This window comes from Cariama cristata, unplaced genomic scaffold, assembly GCF_000690535.1.
Source record: "Cariama cristata isolate BGI_N322 unplaced genomic scaffold, ASM69053v1 scaffold17875, whole genome shotgun sequence".
NCBI classification, from domain to species: Eukaryota; Metazoa; Chordata; class Aves; order Cariamiformes; family Cariamidae; genus Cariama; species Cariama cristata.
Genome location: NW_009618338.1, coordinates 12,547 through 34,110, shown reverse-complemented (window position 1 = coordinate 34,110; position 21,564 = coordinate 12,547). Strand labels below are relative to the sequence as shown.

At 43.5% G+C, this 21,564-nt stretch overlaps 1 protein-coding gene across 1 annotated transcript in view; it reads right to left on the bottom strand.

Moving 5' to 3' along the window:
* Positions 1-14,569, bottom strand: part of JAKMIP3 (Janus kinase and microtubule interacting protein 3) — a gene marked incomplete at its 3' end in the record, with an annotated part of 28,764 nt that extends 14,195 nt beyond the window's left edge. The window contains exons 1-2 of the mRNA XM_009700834.1: positions 14,435-14,569; positions 10,626-11,123 (exon numbers count right to left, since the gene is read on the bottom strand). Of these exons, the coding sequence (XP_009699136.1) occupies positions 10,626-11,123; positions 14,435-14,569 (633 nt within the window). The remainder of the gene's footprint in view (positions 1-10,625; positions 11,124-14,434) is intronic.
* Positions 14,570-21,564: the final 6,995 nt, after the last annotated feature.

Below are 21,564 nucleotides of genomic sequence, written 5' to 3'. Positions count from 1 at the left end.
GGAATTTTTTCATTAAAATGATTGGGAAATAACCCATAGTCTTAGTACCATTTCAGAATATATTGAAAAAAAAAAATTAAAGCCTAATGTTAATATCACAATTTGGATTAGTTCACTCAAACATTTCAATGATTTTGCAGCGCTTTGCTTGGACATCACCTTTTGAAAATTTGAATTCGTGGTTTTAAAAGAAAAATTTTAAAACCTGAATATCCTTTTAATTTTCAAAATATAGAAGGAATATGAATTTTTAAAATTCTTTTTCCAGAAGTTTTCCATGTGAGCAATTTGTTTAATTATCCCCTTTCCACAAAAGGTTTTGCTTATAATAAACATTATGCATAATCATTAAGTGCTTAAATGACAAATGTCCAGCTCTCTCTAATTGTCTCCTTTCCTATTTGCCTACACTGTTCTTGCTCAGTTCAGAGAGCCATGCTCGTCGCCATTGGACTGGGCACATTGAATTTTGCAAGTGCTCCAGGAATATTTTCTGGATAATTTTTTCCTCAAATGCTACGTGGAACGAAAGCCTCCCGCTCTACGGGGCTGAGCCAGGATCCCTGGCGGGGAGAGCCGCGCTCGGGGGCGTGCCGGGCGGCTCGCACTGCAGGCTGGGGGCACGTCCCGCGGCTTACACCAGGGTTTAGAGAGTTCGGACGTGGGTGGCCTGTGTCCTGCCTAAGAACGAAAAATTACTGAGCACAGCCCAAAATCTTCTTCTGTGCCTGTGATGATGTACAACACTGCAACAGAATCTTGGGCTCTTCCCAGCTGGACTGCACACATATACATTAAACACGAATATAAAGTATTAATTACACTTGCACGCCACAGGGCTGCCAAATGTGCTCTATGGAGACAAAGAAATCAGATACATCTCCTAAAATGTCTGTTGATCTGGTTTCAGACACCATACATGCATAACATTTTTGGCCAAAGTTTTTGAGACTTTACACATTTAATTTAAATGATCAGTTTTCAAAATGTGGCCTGCTTGAAATAAGAACATTTTGCCTTGTGAGAGCTGCATTTAACACTTTCATCTTTGACAGCTTTATCTGTAAACCTGGAAAAAATTACATTGTGAATTAACAGATCACTCAAAGTACTTTGTTTCCAATTACTGCAAAAATGGCCCACCCAGGGCAAAAGCAAGTGCTGGCCGTTTACACACACCCAGCAGTGGTGTGTGGTGGAAATTACTTCCATTAGGTGTGTTTGGGCAGAGGCGTTGATTACAGCTTACAGCTGGGAAATAAATTCCACAGGAGAGGACACAGTGGGTTGGGGCGTGATGTCCCTCTGTTGCACACCATGGAGGCTGTGTCTGGGCCCAGGCCAGGCAAGGTGCATGGTCACCCCATGGATGGCCCATTGCCCTCACGTGCCGGGGAAGCTCCGCAGCTCCAGGCATAGGCGAGAGCCCAGGCACTGCCCGGGGCCATCCTGCCCTGCGGTAGCTGCGAGAAGGAAGAACTGAGCTATGGACCCAGAGAGATCCCACATCGTCCCTGGGGGAGGAGACAGCCTTTGCCAAAGGACAACGCAGGACAACTCATAAATACCTGCGTGGAAATTGTGTATCAAGGTTAAGCAAAATTTAGATTCTTTTAGTAAAATGGAGCAAATCAAATGGACTTTGGGTGCCATTTTATTAAAGGTGCTTTCAACAATTTCCATTAAGGCAATGGTCTACTAACTTTGAATGAAACAAAGAAACACCCCCTGATGTCCTTCTGCTAAATACCTAAGCAGGTAGAAATCTAAATGGATGCATTGATGAAAAGGTAACACATCATCAAATGATTATTTGCTTAAAATAAACAGAATATTGGGTAATTGATCCCAATTTATATGAAAACAAAGACATGTTACAACATAGGCAACACTTTAAATTAGGAAGAACAAAGAAACTGGAGAAAATACAAAAGATTTCACAGTATTTCACTAATGGCTAGCTTTCCAGAAAAAACCCTAAACATAATCTTCATAAACAACAAAGGAAACATCAGTGTTCACATTCCCTTCATATGATTAAATTCACGTTCATGAAATACACGTAAGCTTGATGTTTGCAGCCCATTATTAAATAGCAACGTTGCAGAAACAGAACAAATTGAAGGAAGCATTTAACTGAAAAACATTATTTAGCACATTTCTTCCTAGCATTAGTAACAATAAGCAAACGTAAGGACAAGAAGCAACTTGCAACTCACTGGAAGAGGCGCTGGTCCCCAGGCAGGCACCCCACCAGGCTGTCGCACACCCCGGCCTCATTCTGCGACGGGCAGGGGACCGGCGTGCGTGGGACTGGTGGGACTCCTCCTCCCACCCCTGTGTCTGATGGCTACAGACACCGGCAGTGCTTGGGAACGGGCGTCAGCGCATCGGAGCGCAGCATCCAACCACCTGAGAGGATACCCTGCACGGCACTGTGGATATTCCTGCTTTGGTTCTAGCAGGCTGCCTCCACTTGGGATGAATATTTATGTGGGAGTGCTAATTAATAACCAGCCCGTCAGCACAGCTGATGCCACTTATGCAAACATAATCCCATGCAAAGTTAAATTTGTTATTCCCTCCTTGTGCTACCCCATGCAATGCCTAACACGGTCTGACATGCAGCTGGTTTTAAGCCATGTGATTCTTTTTAAATGTATTATCTCCATCACGATCATAAAATCAATGTGTAGGTTCCCCGGTTGGGAAATTTCTCCTTGCGACATTCCCGGGGCCTTTCCAGCTCTGCAAATTCACAGACGCCATCAGGAGTGCGGCTGCACGCCCCAGAAATCTGCCTTTGAAGCCACCAGCGCCTGGTGGATAAAAGCCAGTCATCCGTAGGCAGCGGTTTTAAATGCAAAGGAGAAGCCCCTGTCCAGCTGGAGCTGTTACATGACGTTTCCCCACGGGCACGGAGTCAGAGCCAGCAATTAGGACAGGCGAGGAGTCCTGCCCCGGGGCCTCGGCCCTTGGGAGCAGAGGGGACAGAAGTGCCAGGCCCCCGTCACCCAGGCTGACACCAGAAGGCCCAGATGAAAGGGGATCAGGTCACCCTCCGGCGTGATCCCCTCCAGAGACGGGGTTCACGTACACGGGCTGGCGGAAGGGGACGGCTGCCCCGCGCGCAGTGGTGCTCGCCTTCACCTTCCCTCTCCAGAAATAAATGCAATCGTCTCTTTGTCCTGGTGATACACGTCACTCGGCGGCAGCAGCCAGCTAGATTAAGTTAAGCAGTTTTTGCCAGATACTCTCCAAGAACAACTCAGGTCAGCGTTCTGATATCACACATTTCTATCAGCAACTACTCTAATTTATGTTTCACAGATAGCTTGGGGGGGGGTGGTAGCATACCTGCAGAGCGATACTGCTGACTAGTTAACGTACCTAACTCAAGGCGTTTAAGCCCTGCTAATATTCCTACTGCACGTTTAAGTCAGGCTGTCAGACACTGCTGCAGCACCAAATCTGCATTGATTCCCACCTCTGCAAATGGTGGGAACTCAGCCGACACAGTACAGGAGCAAGCTGAGATTTCTTTTTTTTTGACCAAGGAAAAATCTCCCCATTTCAGTACAGATGAAAAACAAAAAGCAGAGTGTAATCACCTCTGACGCTATTGTTACATCTTGCTACAACAGACATTACAACAGATATTGCAACAATAAGCTGCAAATTGCAAAGTACATGATGCATTTTTAGAAGAGCAAAATGCTCCTTGCAGCCCCCTGTGTCATTCCCACATCCATGCTGTGGCTCCCAGGAACGCCCCAGCCCATTTTGCTGATCCTCTTGGCATCCTCTCCCTCACCCTTGAGGGAGGAGACGAAAGCTGAGAGCATTTCATGCTGACTTTGCTGCTAGAGGCATTGCAATGAGTGGCAGCTCCTCAAGAGGAGGATTTCTCACTGCAGTTAAGGTATGACACAAGAGCAAACCCTCCCAGAAGAGGTGGTCCCACACCCTGCCTCTCCCTCCCAAATCCTACGCCAGTGCTAGGTCATACCATAGGACAAGCTGGCTCATCATATTGATCCATGGGAAAACTGTTCTTTTTCACTTCCATGGTTAATTTTCTGCCAAGGCAGCTCTCTGGACTGGCTCACTCTGTGTGTCCGTGGCCCAGTGCCGGAGAGGTGGGGTGGGCATGGTGCTGGGGGGAGCACGGCAGGGGGCTTTGCTAGCCTTGTGTGCTCAGCTTCGCACAGCTCTAAGGTGAAAATACACTCTCCAGCCTCTGAATTTCCTGAATCTTGCAGGTTGCATGGGTTTTTAAGTGTCATCATTAGATGATATTAGAAAAAACCTGTGGCTATCCCATTGCTGCTTGTGAAGCAATTAAGAAACCCTTACACACTGCCAGCCATCACCTGCGCCTGGAAGCTGTCGGGCACCGCCCGAGCAGCCCTGTCCTGCAGGACCTCCGTCGCTGCGGTTCATCAGCCGTGCAGAGGTACCTCCCAGGATCACCCAGGAAACTTCTCCTCTCACATCTTCTTCCAGAATTAATCCTCATCAAAAGGTCATCACTGCCAGCAAGTGCCTGACCATTGCTCCAGTAACCTTGCCAAATCGTCAGACGTGAGAGGAGATGACATGTCATCTGTGTTCAGTTAAACAAGGACACGTGCGGTATGTACTACCAAAAACTTCATTCTGCAATGGGATTCTGCTACAACTTTGGCCAAAGAACGATTCTATTTCAGACTGATTAAATCCCAGTTATACTTAACCAAACAGAAAGTGTCTATAACACACCCAGTAAATGCAATATATGCCCATTTCTGGACAGTTCACATGCTACAGCAACTGTTATACACAGTCCCACACTATCCAGGACCTGGCAACACGGCAAACGGCTCCTCTAGCAGAGCAGCCCACAGCACAGGGCCGACGGCTTGGCTCCCCTGGGACCAACAGCGTGGCTCCCCCGGGACCACACCGGCTCCCGGCACGTCCGCAGGAACAGGGTCTCAGACCTGAGCGCTGCAGCTGCCTCGCCGGCAGCTTCACCGGCTGAAACAGCTGACACTGACGGGCCCAGTTGGGACCCTTGTTACCATCCTGCAAATCACCGCAATTCCACTGGAAACCTTGGAACAACGTTGGGAGAGATGCCGTGTTAAGCTGTTAAGCACAGAAAGGTTATGTGGTGCAGGTGAAATCCTAATTTGCTGCCCCACTCAGGCTACAAATAACCAAATAAGTTCCTTTGCTAGGTGACTAAAGGCTTTTGTTTCTGAAAACTGATTCCTTTTGGAGCGTGAGGTGTTAATTGCAGTACACAGAATTGGCAGTGTTATCTGTAAAGCTACTCATATCAAATCGCTAGATACTTCTGGATTTATATTAAGATATACTGAAAAAACTACTAATCAGAGTAGATGTTTCAGTGAATAACTTGCACAGTTTGTAACAAAAATTCTAATAGAATTAAATGTAATACCATATTTGAAGAGTAAACTTTGATGGGTAGGAGAAATAATTGTGCATAAAGAAAGATTCAAAGATTTTTCCCACACTTGTGCTATTTTGCATTCCCCTCTTTTGCTCTACCTTCAAACACCCATTATACTTCCCTCATGCTCAGGACACACTCAGGGCAGTGTCACTGTTCAGTGCCACTGGTAAATGCCACAAAATGAAGTGTGTGGTGTCTCAGACCTCCGCTGCTGAAAGCAGAAACCTCACCTCCAGTGCCAACAGGTTCAAAGCACTTCCAGAGGTACAGGGGCCCCAAACCCAAGACCCCTGTTAGCTGTGCTGTAGCACAACAACAATGCGGTTACAGCACAGAAGAGAGAAGACTTCTTGTTTAAGACCATAGAGAAGAACGTTTTGTAAAACCGGACTGTAAGACACAAAAGGAACGACTCAGAACCAGGAGGTTTATTGACCCTCCAAAATGTAGGAGTAATGTTGTATAGCTTTTAATGTACAACAAAATCCTTCAGTGGCCCAGGCTTAGTTGGAATAAATACTGTTGCAAAGGAGGTTCAAACCACAAATGATGGAAAAAATCCACATTTGCAAGAAGGAATTATTCAACTTGAATAATTTGTCTACCTTTCAGTACAGGATGACTGCTGAGATACCTTTATAATACCAAATATGGGAATTTTTCACCACATGAGGGAATAAAAAGGCGAAGATAAAGACTAAATCAATCACCAATAAAATGAATATTTAAAAAGTCAGCTTCCTACATGTTTCATCTGACACCATCCTTTAAATCAGACATCTTCTCTAATTTACCACTGCCTAACAGAGAAACCTCAGGGAAGTGCCTGTAAACACAGAGGTTCAGAGGGATACGGAAAGGATTGATCTCCTCTTTGTCTGTGGTGGAGCATTACCATAAGGAAGCCATGAAGGTCTCAACGAACAATGGTGTTACACGAGGTATCAGAGCAGGTTATTAAACCTTTTGCAGTCATCATCAACCAAAGTTTACCTTAAATTGAAAATAAACATTTTCCAGTCTCTAACAAATCAAATTCCTTCAGTTTTTCTGATTTCTGCTTTAGACCCCTTGTAAACAAGACAGGAGGAAGGGAGGCTGCCATGGCCACTGCTGTTCAGCACTTCTCCTTTCTGACCAATCTACATTTAAGTAAAATTTAAATGCTCTTTACCACATTGAATTTTAGTCCCCATTAAGCAAAATTCGAGGCCAGTTAATCTCAGGGAATTCTCCTGACTGAAGGGCTGTTTTCCCTTGACGTCCAGGCACAGGGCATACTGTTATTAGAGGGAGACCATACAAATGTAATTAAATACATTCGGTAGTATTTTAAGCTGTTTTAAAATGCACAAATTAAAATTTAAAATAAGTGTACTAAAATTAGAAATTCTTTAGAAAGGAGGTCGTTGCCATACTTGTTACCATCTGCAAGGGACTTCCATCTTTTACATTAACATTTCTTAAGCTTCCGAGCCAGGGAGAGCTTAACTGGGCTGGTTGTACTTCTGTGGAGAGCGTCACACTCAGACTTTACAGACACAAACAGCACAAGCCATATGTGCAAACAGAAAACACATGGCCAGAATCATTTGAACATACACGTCTGCAAAAGACGTTATTTCCTTTCCTATGCCATTCAGAGGACTGAAAGATGCTCAGCCGTGCTGTATGGAATTAGTCCGAAGCCATCGGCATCAATAAATAATAGTTACCCTGGCACCTGAAAAATAACTAGAATAAATAGCTAGAATTTTTATTTGGTAAATACTAAGGGGGAACTGTTTCTAAAGAGAGATTACACCTTGTTAGCTGTTATAACCTGCAAGCCTCTGGGTGCCTGTAGTGCAAAACTACCAAAATGACCACCTGCAAAGATTACCCCTCTACTCTAACAGCCTGTCTGCTGTGTACGTAGGGTCTGCTGAAAACGTGTCCTGGCACGAGAGGGCAAGCTGGGGAGGAGGCAGCTTGTAGCTGCGTTTGGAAGTCTTCTTTTGACCACAACCATATTTTGGATTTAGTTTTGCTGCTGGAGATGAGTACAGCACACAGGCAGGCACAGCTGGTTTGACAGCCTGCAGTGCAGCTGTGCCTTTGCCAAGATCTCTCCCAGAAGAGGGCAAAAATGCAGGGATTCCCCTTAGAAACCTGGTGAGGGCAAAGTTCATTCACTGGCACTGGGCTTGGCTTGATGTGACAATTTAACTTCATTCAGAGTTGTAGGAAGTCAACAAAATGGAAAGGTTCCTATCAGAGCTGGTTATTTTGAAAGCCTGAGCATATATACCCTGCATCTCCCTTGGCAAAATCTGACAAAAGAGGATGCTACCGAAGACCAAATAAACTCCAATTTGCTTGAAGTAAATTTGATGGCTGTACAGTTCTTTTGTGCATAATGCTGCATCTTCCTACCACATCTGTTACTCTAAAGGCCACCTAACATTTTTCTAAAAGTCTAAAGTGAGATATCAACAAATGTATTCCTTTCTGTCCAATAAAGAAAAACCCTAGTTTAATTTGAAAGGAGATTAATGGATTAGTACTAACTCACTTGTTTAAAACAATCTTTGTCTGACTATATATGGAACTATTTTCCATAAGCTAAGCCTGCATAGATAGACTTGACTTGGAAATTAAAAACTGTACCTATCAGAGATAAATAACTTCAAAAACTTACTTTATATTAAAGGGCTTCACATCATTGCAAAGCTAAACATGAATGACTACAACTTGTCTTTCTCTATTCTGACTAAACAAAAAAAGCAGTGTCTTTCTAGGTGTGAAATTACAATTTGCTCGAAGGTTACTTCCTCCCTTGATTAAAATGACTAAATAATGCATCGTACATGAACCACAGAGCTTTTAAAATCCTGTTGTGAAGCCATTAACAATTCAGGCCTGGATGTCTACCACATCCATTACACGAAGGTGCAATCCCATCCCATGCTGGATGGACGGACCTGCTCACATCGGCCTATTCTGCGCTTCTCTCCATCTCACTGCAACGCCAGTGAGGCTCAGTGACTGTACTTCACTGATGGCCCCTATCTTGAAAAAGGAAAAAAGGACTGGGTTTCAGTGTTTTGTGTTTTGTTTAATTTGTTGAGAATTGCCTCATTTTCACAGTGGGGACAGCTTTTATCATACGATGTGGCATGAGCCTTTCCCTCCGAAACATCAGGGCTCTCCCCTGCAAGGTGCCAGGAGCCAACAGCTCCCATTGAAATCAATTACGGTTGAGTCAATGGAGCTGAGAGTACTTAAAGTCATTCAGGAAGCACTCAGGACTCGGTAACGATGATGGCATCATGTAATTTAATTAATACAGTTAGATAACCTGATTCTTTCAAGCAGGAATTAAAAAAATGTTTCATTTTCAAAGGCAATTTAGAAAACATAACATCAAACCACTCTATTCCTTATAACCAAGAACATATTTATTTTATAGCTTCTACATTAGAGGCCATTAGCGTGGACTTTTCATGTAATGCAGCAAGTTTATTTAGGATGTACATTAGCCATCCTTTCATTCTGATGTATTAAATCAATGCATCTAGTAATGTATATTTAGAGAAGAAAGTACTTACACTGCAGGATATTTGAACAGTATCAATAGATCAGTTGGTTATAAATTATTTTAATATCCTCTTCATAAAACTGAAATAGTCTATGAGGGGAAAAAAACTTAACAACCTAAAGTCTGAGAGAACGGATGGCTAAATAAAGGGTACATAAGACTCCACTGAGTAAAGGAGCAGCGCATGGTGTCCGCCGCTGTCAGTCACTTGGGTCCGTTAGGACACAAACGATGCTGTACCCACCCTGTGGCAGGTAGGTTCTGCAGGGCGTTCGCTGGAGCACGGCTGCACTGCCATGCTTTGACTTCGAACCAGTCTGCAAGCTGATTGTACATTTTAAAATTTTTTTTTAGGATCTGGATAATAGTCAAGGGATGACTTAAAAGAGGCATGGATGAGTTTATACTGAGACACTGAATGCTATAAAAAAGCATGGCAAACACAAAAAGATGGTGACTTCAAATAAATACTGAGACAAGACCCAAAACATGCATCATGGGAATACGGGTGTTATGTTTGTTCCCATATCCTTGGGAAAGCCAGCAACAGTTAAGGGATACAGTCCTGCAAATCAGCCATGCCCTCAGGAGACTGTGTGAAACGTAAGGCAAGTGTCTGCGATGGCAGCGGAGAAAAAATCATCCCAAAGCCCAGAAAGTGTTGGTGGCTTGCCGGGCTTTCATGCAAAGACTTCCCTCTTGGAGAGAGCTCCCTCCCGCAGGGAGTTTTCCTCTTTTCCAAGCAACACAATCCATTTTAACCCCTTCGACAAGTTTCCAGACACACTGGAGGAATACTCCGAAGCCATAAGCATGTAGCTATTGCCTTTGAGACTCAAACTGTAGCACCTGAGACTCAAATGGTTCGATTCGGTGATTGAAGGCTGACCAGCACACGCAAAGACCCAGTGAGGATCAGATGAGCAATGACGGGTGAGGACCCCCAGTAACTGACGGAGGCCTGTAACTGGTAACGGGAGCCTGCTGAGTCCCTGCTCGCGGGGCCACCGAAGGAGGAGCACCAGCGCCTGTCCTGGGGGAAAGCCACCAAGGTGGCTCACGGAGAGGAACCCCTTCTGGAACACCTTGCAGAGTGAAGGGGGTCATTGCCTACAGGGTGTAGGACTCACTATGGGAGGCAGAAGAAAGAGCATTTTGGGATTGTGTAAAGCTCATTATGAGATGCTTACGGGAACTAGCAAAGGCAGGGAAAGGGGGGGACCAAGGTGGATCTGTAAGGAACAAATGGCAGGGAAATAGAGGCATGGGCCAAGAAACATAACTGCCTTGTAGCATTCCCCTAACCAGTTAGCAACCCAAGGCCTCTTCCTGTTATTTGAAATGTGAACAATATTAATAGGCACTGACACAGATAAAAAAGTTCCTTACAAAACATTCTAACAGTTTTTAAAAAACATTTTGACATCTCTACTAGTAAATGTAAAACAGATTTGAAGCAAGCTCCAGAAGTTTGAATGCCCGTCCTTATCCATTCATCTGAGTCCAGCACTGAACTTTCATTTACTTACTATCAATAACTTAAGTGTTAGGAAAAGCATAGATGCAGATAGCAACACATACCAGTCTACGAATTTCTCTCTCACACTCCCTCTTAATTCTGCTGATTTCCTCTTGATGCAGGTGATACACACTCCTTATCTCCGCTGCTTTAATTTTGTCAGCTTGGATGACCATTGTTAAAGCCTCTTCCACTTGTTTCTTAGCCCCTTTCAGCTCTGAAATTTCTTGCTGCATTTTTATTTTCTCAACTTCAAACCCCTTCTTGGCCTCCTCCTTCGCCTCTGTGAGCAGCACCGTTTTCACCTTGTCAGGAGCCCCATCGCGCACAGCATTGAGAAGGGTCTGTAGTCTCTGGATTTCATTATCTTTAATTTTTATTACTCTAAGTAGTTCAGCTTCATGCTGTCTCAAAAGTGCTTCTCGAACAGCTTGGAGCTCCTTCATTTTCTCTTCATGAAGTTTGACTTTGAGCTCCGTTACCACCACTGTACTTTTATGCTGTTCGTGCTCTTTGATCTGTTTAACTTCCTGATTTTTCTCTCTTTCCAACTTGCTGACCTACAAGGAAAGTAAAAAAAGCACAGTAGTTTCAATCAACAAAATGATTAATACAAATCACAATATTATTTTAAAATGGTACAGATCACTTTTCAATATTAGACCTTAATGTTGTATGTCTGTGCCTTAGAGTGAAAGCCCAACTTGGTGAGTCAGCATTACCACACGCAGACCTACAGGATTGGCATTTTGTTCATTCTTTATGATCTAATACTTTATTACATACTAAACATCCCTTTTTTAAGGAGGTTCCAGGTAAAACTAGGGTCACTGAGATCTGCTGCACAGCCTTCATGCTGTAGACTTACAAAAGAGCAATTTCCTTTCATGGTGTGTTTTGTGTGAAGAAAATACACATTACAAACTCCTGTAAAACGTTTTCACAGGGAAAAGTTTTTTTACAATTTATGGCAAATACTTTCAATGCACTGCCACAGCTGTCGTTGGACAGGTTTGGCAGATACCTGTGGGGATCTTTAGTAACGCAATCAGCAATGCAGTCAGGGGGACTTGGGCCTGTAAAAGTGATTTTAAATCTGCCACAAATACTGCGGGGACAACTCTGCCTCAGCCCTGACAGACCTGTCCCCTCTCCAGAAGCATTAGCGAGTGTTCACCTCAGCATTGATACAGCCACTGCACCTCCACATCAATCCAAATCAAGAGTGGCAATGACTAAAACCCTGACAATACAACCTGTCCTCAGGGTGGCTGTGGCTACGAACCACCACTCTTAATTAGGCACTAATGAAAGCTTACTGTCTGTAATTCTGTCCGTTGCACTAGTGACTGTGCAGCCCTGCTTGGGGGTGACGTGTGTGCATACACACGAGAAGAGCTGGCAGAGTCGGCAGGTGGTCATCAGTCATTTTCTGGGCTACAAATGAGAATTGTGTGTCTTAGGGGAAAATACGACCCACCTCAGCTTTTTATTGAAACAGTTGCTGTGTAGTGGCAGGTTTTGCACCAGAAGATATTCCCAGCATGTATTTGTTGTAGCATTTGCAGTGTTTGCATAGCTGACCCTCTCCTTCGGGCAGGCTTATTCAGAGGCAGGGAGTGCACGTCTGTTTGCTCTCTCTTTTCTGCCCTACAAGTTTATCAGAACAGCCTGTGCCCATATTTAAATGCTAAAATTAACAAGTGGATATCCACTACATTGTATTTAATTACTGAAGTGTTTATTGGGAAACATGTTCTGGTCAATTCTGTTCAGTAAAGATGCATTTTTCTTCCTCAGTTGACACAATAAGGTTTCCTTGCTAAGAATATGCCTAAGCCTCCCTCACAAATGAGAGCACTGCGGAACCAAACCATGCGGGTGTAAAGAAAAAACTGCGACATTAGGGGGACTCTGAGAATTCCTCTAAGGAAACAGTAATTCATGAAAAGAAGAAAAAGAACCCTGACAAATTTGTAGAGAAGACTTTTCTTTCACTGGAAAACAGCATAAGCAGGAATATCCGCATATTTAGAAAAAGAGAAACAAAAATGTATCATTATCATTTTGCATATTATTGATATTGAGGGTGGAAGCCTAGGCACCAATGCTGATTTTAGCATCATATTCTACCTTTATAATTAAATAATAATCCCTTGCAATCTTACGTAGTCTTTAATTTGCCCAATTCAGTGCCCTAAAAAACATAAGATAACACAATATAAATAAGTATCATAAATTTATGCAAGAAGCACAAAACCCAGGTGAACTAACCATCCGTATCCAAACACTACAGGAAGTATATGCTCAGAAACTAGGCTCATGTGTATGTAAGAGGTGCTAGAAACAGACTAACGTTTAGGATAACACACATTTAGGAATTAGGCAGTATCTTGTGGAGCAAGTCTGAGTCCTTACTTTCTTGTGAGCTGAATATCTGCAGAAGCTCTCACACCACAGCCTCAAAAGAATATGTGAGAAATCAGATGCTAAGCCATTATTTTGGCACGCTCAGGCACACAGATCCAGACTGCACTGGGCACATATGCATATGCAAGACATAAAAAACTCTGTGCAAGCTACGGTGAAGCCCCAAACAATTGCATTTTATCAGATGCTTTTCAAGCAATTAATTATTCAGTACCAATAACCAACTGTATCTGACCACAGAATGGTCAAATGACATTTCAATTTAAAACCATATCATAAACTCAAAAGAAGCCATGATGAGAAGTGGCTGGGGAGGACATGGAGAAAGAAAACAGGGTCCTCAGTCTTAAAACTGAAAATGCTGCTTCACAACAAAAGGATTAATAGATCTTCTATTTATATATATATACACACACACAGCCCCCTTAGAAGCTTCCTTGAAAATTGGATTCATAATCTACAATGCCTAATAATGATGCAAATTAATGGAAAAATGCAGAATATCATTCTGACCCTGCAGGGTAATGCATGTCTCTATTAACATTCTGGAACCAAAAAACCACCCAACTTTATGGTAGAAACTAATTTGGGGGATTAGGGAAAAGAAAATAAATTTTTCATGCCCTCACTGAGAAGTGGTCTGAAGGCTATGGCTGAAAGCTCTTAAAGCTGAGGCTCAAGCTGCATGCTCTCTCAAAGGCTCAAGGTGAAACTGTGGCTCCTTAAACTTTGGCAATCAGAGCAGAAGGAAGAGCTGAGACCTATTACTGTACATCTGGAAATTGTAAGCAGACAGTTTGAATGATTTTGGGCATAAAATCCAAGCAAAATTAGTGTAAATGTGAAAGAGAAGAATCAGCAAAGAGAATTTCTGAGTAACACAAAATTGCATTCAAAACCCCCAATGTAGCCATCCTCATAAATAGGTTAATATTTACTAGAAAAAGTTGTAGTGAGAGAAACAAAGGACATGGACACCTTTCAACCCACCACTCTAATTATACCATCTGTTTTGAGCAGATGTTTGTTTTTCCACATCTTTTGCTGGCATTCAGCTATGCGATTTTTCAACTTCATTTCTTCCTGGATGGTGGGAGCAAGCATGCTGCCTGCGGCTGAGTCCTGCCTGCCCAGGGACTGGCCATCCTCACTGCTCAGCTTCCCAAGCGAGAGCCGTTCCACCAAAGCACCCTCGCTTTCAGAGTTCAGTTGTACCATACGCATGTTATAAAGACAAGGAGAGCAATTTAAAATTCTGCAATAAAGGGGTTGCCTCTCGTTTCCCACAGAAGGCTGGCTCCAGGTGCATGCACTTTGATTTACTGTCAAGTCAAAGTCATGTACAAGTCAGCTACGAGGGGGGCAAAGAGGGGTTAGGAGTCAGAAACAAGAGGCTATCTTTATTGTAATTAATGGGGGAAGGAAAGGAAAAGATGCACACCTTACTCTTTTCTTGCTGGAGCTCTATCTGGATGTCGGTGAGCTTGGCCCTGAGCTCTTCATTGGCAGCCTGCAAGGCGGCCAAGGTGTCCGGCTTCTCCCCCCTAGCTCGGCTGCTGGTGCCCTTCTTGGACATGGTGAGGCCGCGTGGCAGGGAGGGAAGTCCCGCCCGGAGGCCCTTGTCCCAGCGCTCGCTCGGGGCTTCTTGTCCTTGCCTCTGTCCCACTACATTTTCTTACTTGCCTGGAAGGAGGGAAATCACATAACCACTGTCAGAGTGCCGGAGGTGGGTAGGCGATGCAATACCCACCAAACGTACGGTGAGGCACATCTCTAGAAAGCATGAAGCACAGGTCAGCCAGCTAAAGTGGCTCTTCCCTGGACGAAGTAAGAGCTAGACACAGTCAGGTGTAATAATATCTTCTATTACACCCGTATAGAGCAAAACATTTAAGTCACAAACTATAAACGTTTTCTGTCACTTCATTTCCACAGGAATGCACACAGTGCAGAGGATGCAGATGTTCGGGAGGGACATCCGAGCACTGCCTCCTGGCACCGTCACAGCTTGGAGACAGCAACAGCTGGGAAAACTGTCTTCAGTGCAGGTAGAATACTTTTAAGTTCTTTAAAAAAAAAGTCTTAAGAAAAACAATGTTTGGTTTCCTATAAACACTTTTCAGATATTCATAATGCAAATAATAAAAGTAAAAAGAAAAGCAAGAAGCTACAGAAGCAAGCAGAGATTACCCAAAGGCAACAGAAGCTTTCTATAAAGGAGTGTGCAGTGTATCACCAAAACAGCAATTAAGATTTATATAGGTTTATCTAAGCCTGGTAACAATGTCGGAGTTTTATTCACTTTAAGAGGTTTTGAGTCAAAGCTAAGCAAAGAAAACTGAGACAAGCAAATTCATTCTACTGAACAGTGGAGAACTGGGCGAAAGTGGACCCAACTTCACAGAATTCATATATTAATATGGTTTGTGCTCTATGCCTACCCATTAATCCCAACACATTCATAAACTATACAGCATACACACTTTATAGTGATAACTTCACATGTGTCAACAAAACACATAATATTAAGTACAGTGTTAAAAGCTACATGCATTTGTTGATTTTTATTTCAAAATTCTCCAACAGAGAGTTTGCTCATGAATAAAGAGCAGCATTCTGGAATGGGTAAGCATTCTTAAAGTCTGTAGAGACTGTGCCAAATTTAGAACCTCATATTATCAACGAAACTCCAAGGTCCTTTATGATCAATACTATTAAGGAAAGAATATAAGAGTTATTGAAAACTCGTATCCTTGCAAAAACCATATTCTAGCTTAGTATAACTGTCAGGCATAGGAAGCTTAAGAGAAGACACAAATTCACTCCAAAGAATTTGCATTCTGAGAGAAAGACATATAAAGGTTGGGAGAAAGATGATAATTTTATCTGTTAATGCCATTTTTATGCTGCATCCATCCCATGGTTCAGAAAACTCTATCAGAGTTCTATGTAAATAAATAATTAACCTATTCATCATATCAAATTAAATCCCTGTGATCTGTGAATTGTCTACACAGAGGTGAACTTGACTGACGGCATCACAGTTTGTCCTTACTTCATTGGATTCATTTTTTAGAGCGGTTGCTGCAGACAGACAGTCCATTAATATTATGCAGCTGATCACTCTGTGCTGAACAAGTCAGTAGGAGGGCTTTCAGGTTGCTGTCAGTTCTTCCTCTGATCAGTATTTAACTCAGTGTCCATCAATAGCATGAACAGATTTAATTTAATAGAAACCTGAGGACAGCAAGAAATTCTGGGCAAAACGCTGCGTCCTGGAGGCTTTGTTTAGCTCTGGAGCAGTGCAATGTAGGTACTGTCTGCTCTATTCCCAAAACATCGATGATTCCCCAGTGTTTCTTTCACACTTTGTATACTTTCTGAAGGATCTTCTCTTACAACAGCATTCCTTTGTCAAAGCACTATGGTATGAGAATCCCCATGCTGCTGCACAAGCTCCTTGATAATGATCCCATGCAATTTTTCAATCTCTGGCTATAGACTATAGCTGTGAAAACTCAGTTCATTCCTATTTAAACGATAAACAGCAACACACGCAAAGAAACAGTTGCCTCTGCTTCTCTAGACAAAGCTGACTCAATATCAAAGTTTATTTTAAAATTGTCTATGAAACAAATTAATGGGAATGAAATCACAAATGAAACACCTAGAGGACCAGCTAGCAAGCTCACATAAAAGATACACACTCATGGTAACGTAAAATGTGGCAACACCATCAGCAAAGAGAAGGATCAAGATAATATTCAGAGAACTGGATGATCCTAAACACCGTAGTGACAGAGGAGGTACGAAAGTCAGTCGGATAAAGGGTCTGTCTTTCCACAAAGATCTCAGACAAGACTTGGGCCGACTTCTGACCCAAGGACGAGGACAACATGGTTTTGTTGTTTTGGAGCGAACAGCAGAACAGATCGGGAATTTTACAACAACATGTAAATGTAAAGAAGAATGTAAAATCTGATGAAAAATTGTTTCCCTGGAAAACTTTGACTTGCTTAGATAAAACTATTTCCTGAACAGATTACATGTATTTCTCAGTTCAAAAAGTTACTGGGATTCATCGTTAACCGTCACTACATTTCTAGTTTGAAGTAAATCCTTGTTTTAAAGATCTGTTTAAGTTATACTACAAAAATACACAAAAAATCTCAAATTTTGGAAAATATTTCCAACTTTGTTAATACTAACCTTATTAATGTGGATAATAATCTTTTTGGACGATGACCTTCAATGCATTGGTTTATTCATCACGACTCATAGTCAAAACCACAACAGAGCAGCACTATTCCCTGTCCAAGCACGAGTAAAGAGGCTTAACTGTTCAGGGCAGCTGTAATAATAAAATAACAATAAATAATAATAGTAAAATAACAATATAATAATAATAGTAAAATAAAAATGTAATAATGATGATGATGATAATAATAATAGCAGCCTGGTTTGAATTCTAGGAGCAAAAACCTGCATTTATTAGGGAGAAAAGAGCAGAGGGAGGCAGCTGCCTCAGGGGATATATAAATGGGATACGAAGCTAGGAGAGGGCTGAGAGTATCCGGGAGAAGTGGCTGGGGTTTGGGAGTAACCAGGCAAAGCTGCTGAGAGCCAGGGAAATCAAGTAGAACAAGCAATCTCGACAAATCTACGCTGGGCCAGAGTAAGAGTGGGGAAGGTGAGACTTAGAGAAAAAAGTGGGGGAAAAAAATAAAATTCCTGATATTAGTTGACCAAACCAAGGTAGTGCAAACAGTTTTAATTCTGTTGTTTCTCAGTCTGATGCTTGACTTTGTAGCCTTGAAGATTCTATAAGAAGAAATGTGTTTGGCTGGACAAAGAAATAGGAAAAAAAAATTTACAGATACTGCCTGAAAAACCTATAAGCAGGAGTAGATGTTCTTCACATTCAAGATTCTTGCTTCTTTGTGTAAGAAGATGCAATTCATCAGTCATCTACAATGGAGGTCTTAAAAAACCCTCTTTCTTTATAGTTAAAAAAATGGGGCAGTCTAGAACCACCGGCACTGAATTCTGCCTACTGCGATGAACGAAGCATTTGTGCATATTACAGTTATTTTCTTAAATGATATGTTACACTGATACATGCTGTAGGTGGAGCCAGGTCATTTCACAACCTGAGGAAATGAGAAGCACCATAATACAAGCTTTTAACTGCTTACATTTGAATGTCAGACAAACAATAATTTGAACGAGACAGGGATTTGTGAGGATCATTTCATTCAGAAGGATTATTTTTGACAGACAAGGGCTACAAGATTATTTGTTTGTTTGCTTACAGAAAACAAAACTAAGGAACTGATACAAGTAAACCGAAAGGCAAAAATGTTATTAGAGGCATGCTAGAAGCAGCGCAACCCCAGCAGCTATTTGCTGGGAGACAGCGCATGGTAACAGTGCAGAGTGGTCAGATACCCTGTGCACACACTCCCCAGGTGTCCCTGTGAATCCAAGTAGCAGAAGATCAACTGTTTCGCTACCATGTGCTGGTATTTTCTCAGAGAACCCCTCAGGAGCATCACACCGAGGAGCAAACCATCCTGCCATCTCCCCTGCAGAGCTGGGGACCTGTGTCCAGCTGGGACTGTGTCCAGTTCTGGGCTCCCCAGTTCAAGACAGACAAGGAACTACTGGAGAGAGCCCAGCGGAGGGCAATGAAGATGATGAGGGGACTGGAGCATCTCCCTGGTGAGGAAGGGCTGAGGAACTGGGTCTGTTCAGCCTGGAGAATAGAAGGCTGAGAGGGGATCTCATCGATGTTTATAAATACCTTAAGGGCGGGTGTCAAGGGGATGGGGCCAGACCCTTTTCAGTGGGGCCCAGCGACAGGTTAAGGGGCACCGGGCACAAACTGAAGCTCAGGCAGTTCCACCTGAACGTGAGGAAGGACTTCTGTACCGTGAGGGTGGCCGAGCCCTGGCACAGGCTGCCCAGAGAGGCTGTGGGGTCTCCTTCTCTGGGGAGATTCAAACCCGCCTGGATGCCATCCTGTGCAACTGCTGTAGGTGACCCTGCTTTGGCAGGGGGTTGGACGGGTGATCTCCAGAGGGCCCTGCCAACACTGATTGTCCTGTCAGGCTGTGGTTCTGTAATGGTTGCTAAGCACAATTCGCTTGGTGGGAATTCTGTCTGAGGTCAATTTGTAGCACCACGTGTCCTCATACTTTCAGTGTTTAAGCTTTTAAATTTTGTTTAAAATGTTACCAAGGTTTAATTGTATGAGTTGACACATTTCATGCCAAGCATCTACCTAAATCTGATTTTTCTCTACTAAAAATAAAATTTAAAATTGGTTAGCTTATTTCAAGAAAGAAAGGCTTGTATTGCAATGTTTGCTCTGAGCAGGTTGATAAAACCTTTAAAGAAGATCTGAAACATTATCAGCAAGGTGTTCCCTGTTATTCCATAAAAGCAACCCAAGTGCAGCAAGCAGAACGCCTGCCAGAGGCTGCACTTGCCCACCCTCAGCCAAGTTTGCTAAGGCTTCACTAGCCAAAGTTACTGCCTGTACCTGGCATCCATCCCGCTCAGAAATTAACGCCAGAAGACTTTCTGCTCTGCGAGCTCAGCTGTGGCTCATGTCTACATGTCCCATGGTAAGTTTGAGGTGACAAAACAAAGGGGACAGAACTGACTTTCAGATCCTACAGGCTCCCATTGGCGCAGTGTGGGCGAAGGGGCCAAGATCGCAAACATCTTCCAGACTGGAATGCTGAAGCCTTGATGAGATTTTTCCCAGAGAAAAATCAGCTCCCTTGCCAGTACTTAAAGTAATAAGCCTGCTTCAAAAAGAACTACACAGAAATTAGCTGAGGACTCTTGCAATTAAATCTTTAAGGATGAAAAGGGACGTAATGACAAAACTTGAATGTAGCCAAGAATAACATCCAAGGATTAAGAGATCCAGAGAATAGAAATTTGATCAGCCTTGGTAATGGTCTGTCTGCACAAATGAACTAATAGCAACGAGACTTGCAGAAAATGGAAAACTGTTCTGCACACTGCGCTTCCCAGCACAAAAACCTGTGGGGGAGGCAGGGACGGTTTCTCAGAGCAAGACCTGCAAGAAAGGAGTACACTTCCCCTTTCTCACGGTAAAAAAGGGATGTGTTCATTGCAGATTTGCCCATACGGAGTGGGAAGAAGCCTGCTGAGGCGGTGGTTGTCGTAGCCTTTCCACATGCATTTAGAAACTAGCTGGGGTGTAAGTGCTGGTCAAGAAGTGGCAGTGCCCTTCAGTGATGCTACAGCTGGGTTTGGTCCTGGATACATCAAAGCTCAGGCTCTGCTGGCAGCTGCCCCAGCAGCAGAGATGCCCTGCAGGTCCCTCCTGAACTGGAAAGGGCACAAGCTCGAGAATGACACAAAAAGGAGGTGCCCCTGCCCTCGCTGGGGTCCCTGCGGAGGCCCGGGAGGCTCCCGCTTCCCCTCCCGGCGAGAGCGGGACCAAACACCGCTGTGCCCACAGCCCCTGCCCTGCCCTTCCCGGGCCAGGAAGGGGAAGACAGCCTGGGTCTGAGGAGCCCCAGTGTTACCCAAACGCTCACTTTCATGGTTTAACTGTAATTTTACTTTATTCTATGCAAATTGATGACTCATTAGTAAAAATACAAAGATCTTTAGATAATCTACATTTGTGAAACTCCATTGGTTTCAAAGACATGATGAAAACTTAAACCAATGAACCCTACAGGCTCTTGAACTTCTAAGTATGAAAAGATTAAAATGCAGTGTGAGCAGTGTATATTATCATTGACCAGGTTGATTTTTCTCTCTGGTAAACCAAGAAATACAATCAGGTTTGCTGTTCACCTGCAAGGACATTGATTTTGAAGGCAAAACCAGCAAAAAGCAACCATTATTGGTATTTACAAGAGAGATTTCAGGTCAGAGAATAACAGCTTCAATAAACATGTTACATGCACCATTCACTTATCACTGGTTCTTCCATCCTAAAGAAAGCTGCAGGAAGGATAAACAAAAGAAAAGCAGGTAGCAGACAGGTGCTTGCTCACTTGCGGTCTGACACACGACCTGTGATTTACTCCCCAGGAGCAGACCGTTTCTGGTGAGGTAGTTCCTCTGCTGCTCTGCCTTTCCTCGGGAGGCCTCAGCCCTCAGCACCGAGCACTTTGTCTCCTGTCCTCCTGCCTGGCTCCTACCTGGCAGCATTAGAGTCTGCTTTGGGGGCAAGGCACCGGCGCAGAAGCAGCAGGACGGGTGCATGGGGACACAGGGCACAGGAGCCCTTTCTCCCCCAGCATTCCTGTTCCCAGGGGGCCGTGGCTTCCTCATCCTTAAATGGCACATCTCTCTCAGAGCTTGGTATCACGGAGAATGAAAATACTGCCAAGAATGGGCACAAACCAGAGAAAAGGGAATCCCAGCTCCTCTCTCCCACCCACAGACGTGCCTCTGGCTGCAGGCATACATGGCGCAGGCATGAGCTGCAGCAGATCGCATGGGGAAATAACTGTGGAAACGTTTTGGGCCAGGGCTCCTGATCAAAATCTCTCAAACAGCCAGGTTGTTGTACAG